At 39.9% G+C, this 10,330-nt stretch overlaps 1 protein-coding gene across 1 annotated transcript; it reads right to left on the bottom strand.

Moving 5' to 3' along the window:
• Positions 1–1,729: 1,729 nt before the first annotated feature.
• On the bottom strand, positions 1,730–5,919 carry MMP7 (matrix metallopeptidase 7). Its single transcript, XM_030476770.1, has 6 exons — positions 5,812–5,919; positions 5,049–5,272; positions 4,794–4,942; positions 3,039–3,164; positions 2,346–2,507; positions 1,730–1,791 (listed from the first exon to the last, which is right to left on the bottom strand). Exons 1-6 carry the CDS (start codon positions 5,917–5,919, stop codon positions 1,769–1,771), a joined length of 792 nt encoding a protein of 263 aa, XP_030332630.1. The 3' UTR covers positions 1,730–1,768.
• Positions 5,920–10,330: the final 4,411 nt, after the last annotated feature.

The following is a 10,330-nucleotide window of genomic DNA, read 5'->3' as shown; positions in this document are numbered from 1 at the left end:
TCAAAATTATCTAAATGTGTATTTTATCTTAAATTAGACAGCACATGAAGTACAATCAATAGTGTAGTGTCAATTAAAACTAGTATTTTTCTACATGTCTTGTCCACCTCTTGTGCACAATTCTATCATACATATATCTACTTTGTCCTCTCAGAATATCACTCTGTGTTTCATGGAGTAAACTCAGGATACCTGAATGACCAGGTAAGTCCAATAATAGCTTCTTTAGGGTAGTAACCATGGCTTTTTAAAAACAGGAGAAAAGCTTATCCTTTATGTGTGGATGGTCAAAGGACCCATCAGAAATGTTAACACATCTGAGAGTTCATTTGCTGCTTGTTGTACTATCTGGAATAGCAAAGCTGCATTTAAATACATTTTTATTTAAAAGAACAGCAGTATGAGCAAACAAAAATTCAAAGCCCTACCAAACCAAAATACTATGTGAGTACCTATTTCTTCTTCTGTAGGGAAGAGGAGGAAGCAGATGCTATTTAAGTGACACAGAATCATAGAATCAGAGAATGGTTTGGATTGAAAGGGACATTTAAAGGTCATCTAGTTCTAACCCCCTGCAGTGAGCAGGGTCATCTTCAGCTAGACCAGGTTGCTCAGAGCTCTGTCCAACCTGGCCTTGACTGTTTTCGGGGATGGGGCATCTACCACCTCTCTGAGCAACCTGTTTCAGTGTTTTACCACCCTTATTGTAAAAAAATTCTTCCTTAGATCTAGTCTAAATTGACCTTGTTTTAATTTAAAAATACTACCTCCTGTCCTATCACTACAAGCCCTAATACACTTAAATGGCCTCAGATATGTACTAGAGAGAGCATGTAAAAACTTACACAGAATGCAGTAGAATAAAGTGAAGATGAAAGAGGCAGCAGCACCCTTGCTAAATTTGCTCTTGTACCTAATTTACCCTAATGGCGGGGTGTATAGTAGTAACTGCTGTGGGCTTGTGGACAGGTAAGTTTCACTTTACCACAGTGTGTAAAGCCAGCGCAGTTTGCCGAGCTTTACCACTAGATGGAGGCAGATATTGCACAGTTCACATCTAGAAAGCTGGGTGAGGTATGACAGTGGCAGCAGTTTTTCCCAAAGGAGAGATCACGTGTATGAATGGAAGCGCAACAGGACCTCAGTGAAGAGCATGGTGTGTCTCTGTTTTGTGTTGTGTTCCTTGTGGGGACTTTAGTCATGAGAACAGGGTACTTTCTGTCAACATGGCGTCTTTCCAGAGTTCCCCAGGTCGACCCAAGTTGGTCGAGCATCCACACAGGATGTGGAATTTGCTAGTCCCATTCTTCACAGTCTTTAATGCAGTCTGGGATCTGACCCTCTATTCTGGGATTTCCTGTTTTTCTCGTACGTCAAGACACCTATGCCCTGAGAATAATATCCACTTAGCACTAGCAACTTCATCTTTGAGTTTCATGTGGAAGAAATGGCTAGTAACTGATTAGAAAGATAATTGTTTGTCTATCATATAGGCAGGAGTTATTTAATCTCTCAGTGAAATGCCAGAAGAGAAAATGCAAATATTAGATAACAGAGTATACAAGTTCAGGGCTTTTTTTAATTCTATAAAGTGCAATATAAATCAATATAAAAATTCAGGGAGAGCAAATGCAGTCCAGGAGTTTACTACTTTAATTAGTTAGAGGATTAAAGTAGTTTTAGAACACCAAAACAACCAGGATTAAAGTTGAATTGGAACACCAAAGCAGCCAGATGTGAATTCTTTGGTCTTTTTGAAGCATTTTCTTCAAGAGTTTGATGACTTTTTCCCTGTGGGAAAGAAGCACAAAACAGAAAAAGTGTGCTGGAAATGGATAATGCAGACGATTGTGTTTTAATCCTAGTATCCCTCTAGCATGCCCTGAGCAAGGTGGTGCCTAAAGGAAAGCAAACCTGACAAAGTTTACCCTGTGGGGTCAAATCTGGTTATGCTCCACTTCTACTGCTGAGTAGTTTCTGCCTTTGCTGAACTGTCCCGTTGACTTGGTAAGTGGCACAGTATCTCACATTTCCCTGTCAGTAGCACCACTCACTGAAACAACTTGTTTGTAGAGCAAGGTGCACAGATTTGTTTGGCAATACGTGGGTGTGCAGAAAGACAGTGTGCCAGACCACTGCACTACTGCTCCATCATCTCTTGGTTGTAGTGGGAGCATGCTATAAAGCAAACATAGAGGATGGAGTATGCAAGGGTGTGTTTTTCCCAAGTCTTCTCCCCTTCTTTCTTTTTGGTAATATGATGAGGCCCTTGCAATCAGGGAGAGTAGTGAAACCTGTAACCCAGTAAATTTTATCTTGAAAATCAAATCTTATCATGAATTTACCGTATAACTTCTGAATCCCTCGTCTATCGTCCTCTGAAAGCCTGAAGGTTGCTGGGTTCACATATGAGTAGATAGGGTACATCAGAGCTTCACGGACATTTGAATGAGCAAGTCCCAAAGAATGGCCAAATTCATGAGCAGCAACAAGGAACAAATTAACTTCTGCAGCACAGAAGCATAGATAAGTTCTGTTAAAGGTATGTAATTTCTTTTTAGCATACAAAGAATTGAAGTAGCAGGAGAATTTATATGTTTCATTCCAAGGGAATGAAACATTGAAGTTTTCATCAGTTATTACTGAACTTTCTTATGCAATTATAATATTTAAATGGAAACATTACTGATCCCTTGCATATGCATCTAGAGACCTTGAGTCTCTTTTCAACTCTGGTTTTAACCAACTTTATTCCTATAAGCAAGTAATTTTACATTTTCATAACATACATACAAAGCAGAGGCTCATAGTCCCTGTTTAGCCTGTGAAAAGTGACTTAAAATATGGAGAGAAGGCATTACGTAGCTGCTAATGATAATGAAGTAGAAGTACTTAAAAAGGTAGTTGAAAAGAATGGAAATGTTGGTACCGAAATGGTACCAAAGCATGAAGAGTTATGGAAAGCATTTTCTATGGCTGTGTTCTTCCAAGATGTACAATATTTGCCTTTCCCCTTCATACGCACATGTAGGTTTTACCTTGATTGGACTCTGACCACATTTCATCATCATCAAAATGAGCATCTCCACCAAGCCCTTCTCCAGGTGCAAAAGCGTGAGCTAGTGTGTTACCTCTTCCATCAAAAGGATATCCATCACCGTGCGCTGCATTTGAAAAGAAAAAATGTCATCAGATGACATCAGCTGTAATGTTTAAATTCAGAAAACTGAAGGATGTTGCTTGTTTGTGCTAGTTTTGTTCGTTCTCAATCCTTAAAAAATGTCCTTTGATAGCAGCAATGTGGTAAAATCGAGGAGCAAGGCTTAGGAAACACTCTCCAAATTCATGACTCAAGTTCAAAACTTGTATTTGATGATTCAGACTGTTGCATGTTTCAGAAAGACCTGAACATTTTTCTGAGCATTTGTCAGAAATGTGGTTCTAAGGCAGCAATGAGGGATTATTTCAGAATAAATACTTAATGCTTGACATTATAAGCACATGAATGGCTTCTAATGTTGGAAAGTGCTGAGCAACATTAATTGTAGACATTCTCACTTGTACTGATTTTAGTGGAAGACAATGATTTGGGATAAATAGCCATGTTCCTGAAGAGTTAAGTTCATTTACCCCAGCCTTGGGTATGGTCTATTACCTGCTTCTCTCACAGTGCCTGCAGAATATTACGGTTTCCTGCCTCAAGTGCAAGAGCTAATAGGATGATATATTTGTACCAGCTCTGAAAATTTCCCCTTACCTCTTAGTGAGCCTCTGACTTGGTCGAGGGGTATTTGGAGACTCACATGCCATTCTGTGTCCTTTCCCCCAGACCATGTGGATGAACTGTGAGGCAGGTCTAGCACAGGAGAAGACACCTAGTTCTAGTGCATGACAGGGGATTAAAACCCACTCCAGCTTGCAGGATCCTTTCTCACTTTGACTGGCACATTAGTTGACTTTTAATGGAAACATATTATGCTTCCCATCAGTGAAGTATGAGCTTGGGACATTTTAGTGTTTATATGTAGTCATTTATTTGTAAGCGAGGTGTCTGATCTTCACTCACAGTCAATGGAGACCTAGTAAATATTATCAATGGATCTAGAGAACAAGTCAGCTAACCTTAAAGTAGGCATTTAGTTTGACTAAGTTGAGTCAGTTTAGGTGACAGGCTCAGGTTAAAGGCATGGCTACATTCATGTATTAGTCTGGATCCCAGGTGAACTTCTGAAGTGCCTCTATTAGTCATCCGCATTTGCCATGCTTTGACTTGCACCTTGGTGTAATCTTGCAGTTCACCAACATGATTCCTTCTAGGAGAAAATTAACTAGAAGATACTCTCTGTGGCAAAACTTACTGCACCCCAGCTGCCAAAGACTGTTTAGTCCAGGGAAGCAGACTAGATCTAGACCAAAGTAAACCTGCCTGAATCCAGCCTGTGGAGGCTGCATCTTCAGGACCAGTTGATTTGCTTTACATCTCTGTTCCAATTAGTTTGCGTTACTTGTCAAGGCACACAGAGCCTTGAACATCTATATATAGGTGTCTTTTCCTGGAGCTGAATTCTCCCTCCATTTCACAGCTTTAACTCTGAAAGGATTTTCTAATAGTTTCATATGAGTAAAACTGAATCATAATTTAGAAATTTAGTGGCTTGATAAAGAGAAGATAAATTTTACGCAGACTTCAGAATAATTCCAAACTCTTTTCTTTCTTAAAGCTGTGGCTATAAAAATGCATAGTTTGAGTCAAATGTGGACCATTGCATCTTAAAAATGACAGGTATTCTCACCTTGACGTGCAAATCCAATCACAATATCCGCTTGTTTGTTGAATACTCTTTGGAACTGCAGTGGAGTCACATCACTCCATACCATGAAAGCCCTTCTAATTGCATCATCCACTTTCTTTTGGGGTAGATCAGGTGTATAATTGACAATCCTGGCAGCAAAAGGAAAGAGATTAATGTTATTTACGATGTGAAGGAAACCCACATAGTTAAATACAAAGCAACCCCTTTCCCCTTAAAACCTGAAACACCACTAACTTGTAAGTCAAATGCCTCTTGTTCCATCTTGGGCTTCCAGGAAATGTTCTGTAATCCGCTATATCAGGGATTCCACATCTGGGCTGTTTAATTGTTTCTTCTGTTTCTGCATTTAATTTTCCAGTTACAGTCAGGTGGAAAAACCTCTGCATTTCTTTAATTCTGTCTTCTAAACTTTGGTTTTGTGTTTTTGTGAGAAGTGGAAAGAATTTATCAAGATATGCCTGGAAGAAAAAAAGGAAAATAAAAATCAATATGTGTATCTGTGAACTTTTTGGTAATTGCATTTTACATTTGGTTGAATTGTTTCATTATCCTGCAGTCACGATTAGTTTTAGATTTTTATTTTTTTTTGTTCCATTTCAGTTTACCAAATGCTGTTCTCCCTGTAGTGTAGGTTATCATATATAAAAAGAATTGTAATAGTAGAGAAACACTGTTAAGGAAGCAATCTTTTTAAGTAAACACAATTTACTGAGCATTCAAATCCTCAGCCTTCCAACATAGTCTGAATAAATATTTTTGAAATGTTTTAAAAATTACATGCTCCCCTTTGCCAGTTGGAACTTGGTCTCTTTTGTAAGTTAGACTTAGGATGTCTAAGCTAGTCAGTAAGTTTAAATTGTTTAATGTCACCTCTGCAAAAACTATTGTGGTAGCTTAAAATAAGAAGACAATATAAACAGACAGGAAAGGAATGCAGAAGCTGAATTAAAAATCAGGTTGTTTGCAATGCAGTTACATTGGCCCCCTAGTAACATACCTTTACATTATCAAAGTCTGTGTCGCTCTGTGATTCTGGTTTAAGTTGTGCTGGAAAAGCAAGACTCTCAGGTAGGAGGATGGCAGCACACAGTAGGACGTATTGCATAGTGCCCAGCTTGCCAAGGAGCCTTGCTACAGCAGAAAGGGTTTGACCTTCTGCCTCCCAAGACCACAGCTAAAATGCTTATATAGATCCTCTTAGCTCCAAGAGGCAGTTACATGTGACTCACTTTTTGGTGGTGTTAATGTTATGTCGTCACTATTCTAAGAAGTAAATGAAAGCACGTTAAACAAATCTGTCCTTTGACTTCCCTGTTGATATCATGTCGCAGCTAGCAGACAGCTTTGGCTCAATTTATTAATATTATTCCAGTAGTAAAACCACAAGGTCATAGGGAAGTTCACTTTCTGTAACTTCATCAATACAGTTACTGTATAATCACTGGCTTCTTCCAAGTTCCTTATACACAAAGGCATTTTGTAACAGCCTTTTGGCCAGACAGCCTGCCTGTATTAGTTGATGCAGAAGCAGAGATGAGATGGATAAGGGCACTATCTCACTGAAACTACTGGTATTTCCTAGGAAGCATGCACAACACTGTCCAGGTAATTTTTTCTAATCAAAATTCTCTTGTAAGTTATCCTATGCTGCAGGAAATCCAGTTCAGTGAAGTTAAAGAGGTTTCTGCTGGTTTTACACAGTTAAGAAGAGAGCTCTTTAAATGTGCCCTCTAGAAATAGGAAGCCATGGGAAGCCTTTGTCCCCTTTTTCCCAAATGAGTTGGCCTTTCAGGAGAGTCTCTTTACAATGGAGAACTAGACATAGAACACAATTTACAAGAGTGGGTGAAAGCCCTCAGGAGAAAAGAGAGGATTTATCCTAACTAAGGTGGAGCTATCTTCTACCTCCAGTTGTACCAGTGCAATCTGACAGTGTCCATGAAACACTGGCAGCTGAGCAGGGCAGCCTCAACCTCCTTGGTTCCCTGATACCAACACTGGTCTTGGCTTCAGTCCACCGAACCCCACTAGAAGTGATACTTTTTGAGGACTGGAAACACCAGTCCACAGGCTGGCTTGTGAATTTTTTCAGGCTGTGCAGTTTTGTGACCATATTACTTCTAATCGGAAAGGAAAGGCACTTCAATGGGAAAATACCATTACTGTTTCTCACAATAGGACACCTTGGATGGGTATAGCTGAGCATGTGTGGAAGAGGTTGTGGGTTACTAGCTTAAGTCCAATGTACTTCTGGCTGACATTTGACTTCAGAGAGACTTTGATTTCAGAGAGAGATGATCTATACCAAAACACTGCTGAATTACACAGGAGAGGACTGCATTACACAGTAGTGTCTGAAACAATTGCTAAAGGAATGATGCTTCTACCCGATACTGAAACCAACCCAGATATCCACCGTGTAGCCATTTCTGTACATTTAGGTAGGCTTATGGGAAAGCTATCCATGTACAAATTTTAAAGCTTAATGAAAAAAAGCTGGTTTACTGTTAGAAGCAGGTTCATATTTTTCTTCCTCAAGAACTGACTGTATGTCTGACTGTGGCAGTAAAGCAGGATCTGGACCAGGGCGTGGGAGGCAGGAGATGAGGATGTATTTAAACCACTTTGAACTCCATGACTCTAGTGTATGGTACCGATTATTTCCTCATATTACACAAGAGGAATTTGAAAGCCACCAGAGCACCATTCCAGTTGACAGACTATTGAGCAACACACACGTATCTTTAACCAGGCCATGGGCAAAACTGAAAAGGAGAGTTTAAACTCAAGAGCTTGCTGAGAAAGGACAGGTGTCATGCTCCATCTTATTTTCTGCTGGAAATTTGTCAACTCCCCTCTTTTTTTTCCCCTGGGTTTTGGGTTTTTTTTGGTGTGTTTTTTTTTTTTTTTGTTTTGTTTTGTTTTGTTTTGTTTGTGTTTGGTTGGTTGGTTGGTTTTGGGTTTGGGTTTTGGTTTTTTTTTTCCAAAAGGGAGAAGAGGGTTTTAATGAACTTTGGGCTTAAATTGCAATAAAAAAATTAATCTATTAATAATTCCCAGGAATTAATCTATATTCTAATAAGACTGTTATCAAAAGAAAACAAATGCTGATTTTCAGCTTTAGCTGTGTGAATTTTGTGGATAACTCTATGGCTTCTGCACTCTGTTTCCATAAATCTTACACCTGAATGGGCTCTCTTTGAAGGAGTCCTCTGGCACCTGGATTCCAGGGCTACATATCCCATTTGCAGGCTGTGTGAGGGTGAAAACCTCCAGTCACCCCTGCCTGGGCACCAAGGTCCTACTGGGGCCCCTTGGCACTGAATCAGCCCATCCCTGGAGACGGTCAATCCAATTCTTCCCTCCTGTTTGGCTGGATCAATGTGCATAGAGCTGTTTCCCAGGAGGATCTAACTCACATCCCACTGTTCTAGGGCAGGAAAGGCCTAAGGAAGGGATTAGATATTCAAATTCAGCAGAAACAATGCGACAAGAACTAACACATCCAAGTTACTAAGAATTAAGCAATCAAACAACGTATCTCAACTTGGGGATTTACCATCTTCTTACAGTACCTAGAATTGCTTTGCATTTAATGACTTTGTATTTACAACAGTTTAATTGGGATATTGTGTGGGAAAAAGATGTAAATATAGAGATAAGTTTTTACAATAATAATCTTGAGCAATAAACCACCAGAGAAATGACATTCCTGTAAATAGCTGTGTTAGTTCTGACATCCTCCTTTTTTTAATTTGTCTTCTCCTTTGGCCAGTAATCACGTCCCTCTTTTCTCCAGCTAACATATACATGCAGATCTCTCAAAATTTTCCATGTAATAATTTGCTTCATTCAATTTAAATTGAAGGCATAAGATACAACTTTGAAGTGCATGCAGTCTTTCCTTCCTCCAGAAGTGCATGTACAGGGTATGGGAACAGAAGAGGGCAGAGGTCAGTCAGCTGTGTTTCACTTCACTGTGAATCCAAACCTTGCTGGCCAAGAGCAGTGGCATAACCTCCTATAGTCACCTTTCATTTGTGAATTCCCTTTTTGTAGCTGGCTGTCCCTGCCCATTTGTACATCTGGCTCAACACTGTCTTTAAAGGACTGAGCCAAGATGCAACCTAAAGCCCTTTTTGTACATCCTGTCTTGACAAAACCATATCCTTTCATGTACGAAACCTTTAATTTAGTACTTGGACTAAGGCAACCTCAGACTGCCTTTAATCCTGCAGCAGATCTCTTTGATATGCAGCAGAGTCCCATCTGAACCAGACTGATCATGTAGCGGTGTTTCAAGGGCAGGCAGAGTAGCTGTGACAGCGTGGAGAGGCACATTGCATTCAGTCTGTCCACACTAAATGTAACCTAAACTAAGGAGTAGTCAATGTCTGAGGCTTTTCCTGACTCATCCTGAGGATCTGCACGTGGCCGTACATGCTGGGCCAGCACAGTGAGCTTGGGCTTTGGTGATGGTGAAGGCCAGGATTTGAAAGGCAGGGTAGACACAGACTTTACCTTCTTGTGCTTTTACCTGTGCTTGGCTTAACGGACTTGTACATGTCTTTGGAAAACGTGCTGGGAGCATAAATAACAATAACCAAAATATTGCATTTGGCCTGGTTTGCAAAATCCTATTTCTATCAAAAAAATAAACAGCCCTGAAACACCAGAGAGCTGATAGACTTCATTGTAAACTGACATGCAGTAAACAGTAAACAATTCCAGAAGAATTACAGACTTACCACTGGGGTTTTATGCTCTGGTATAAAAGGTGTGAGATTGAATTTGAATGCGGTCAATGTAAGACCAGTGCAGAAGTTTGGTTTACCTTACGTGTGTTAGAGAGATCTGAGATTCAGCTAGGAGGATTGCAAAACACTAGAACTAGCCATATGTGAACACATAGGTAAAGAAATTTTTTACACCTTTTTTTTCCCCACCTAGAAGTTGTCAAGTATTATCCTATTATTGTCTCTATTCAAATGATTCCTGATTCACACTGGAAGCTGTTTGCTAGTCAGACAGGTCCTCTGGGTGTGGAGTGGGTCCTTTTCTATTCCTCTGTCTAATTTCCAGTAAATGAGTACAAAGACAGTAACATCACCTTGTTGGTAAACTTGGTTATACCACTGAGATGTTCTTTCACCAAAGTTTCCTTCCTTGAGCAGAGTTGCAGCCTGTTTCACACAAAGTAAGTTATGCCGAGTTTTCCAACATGGTGGATTTTGACTTTGGCACCGTTAAAAAGCAACACAACCATTAAAAATCTGCATAACCAAATAAGGGCCACTTGCATTCGGGTGCTGAAGAGTGAGTCACGAGGAAGCCTCGCTAACTTTAGAATACTTATTCACGTAGCTGCTCACTAGCCCGAACGGTTGCTTAATCAAACCCATGTGAGTAACTATTTTTCACTCAATTTCTTTGAAACTGAAGGATAACACTGGCCTTTATTGCTTGTAACTACATTCCTAAAATTGCCTGGGTTAGTTATGGCTTCCAACTGCCTA

The sequence above is a fragment of the Strigops habroptila genome, chromosome 2 (genome assembly GCF_004027225.2).
Source record: "Strigops habroptila isolate Jane chromosome 2, bStrHab1.2.pri, whole genome shotgun sequence".
NCBI lineage: Eukaryota > Metazoa > Chordata > Aves > Psittaciformes > Psittacidae > Strigops > Strigops habroptila.
Note: the sequence above shows the minus strand (reverse complement) of the source record. Positions and strands in the feature narration are given on the sequence as shown.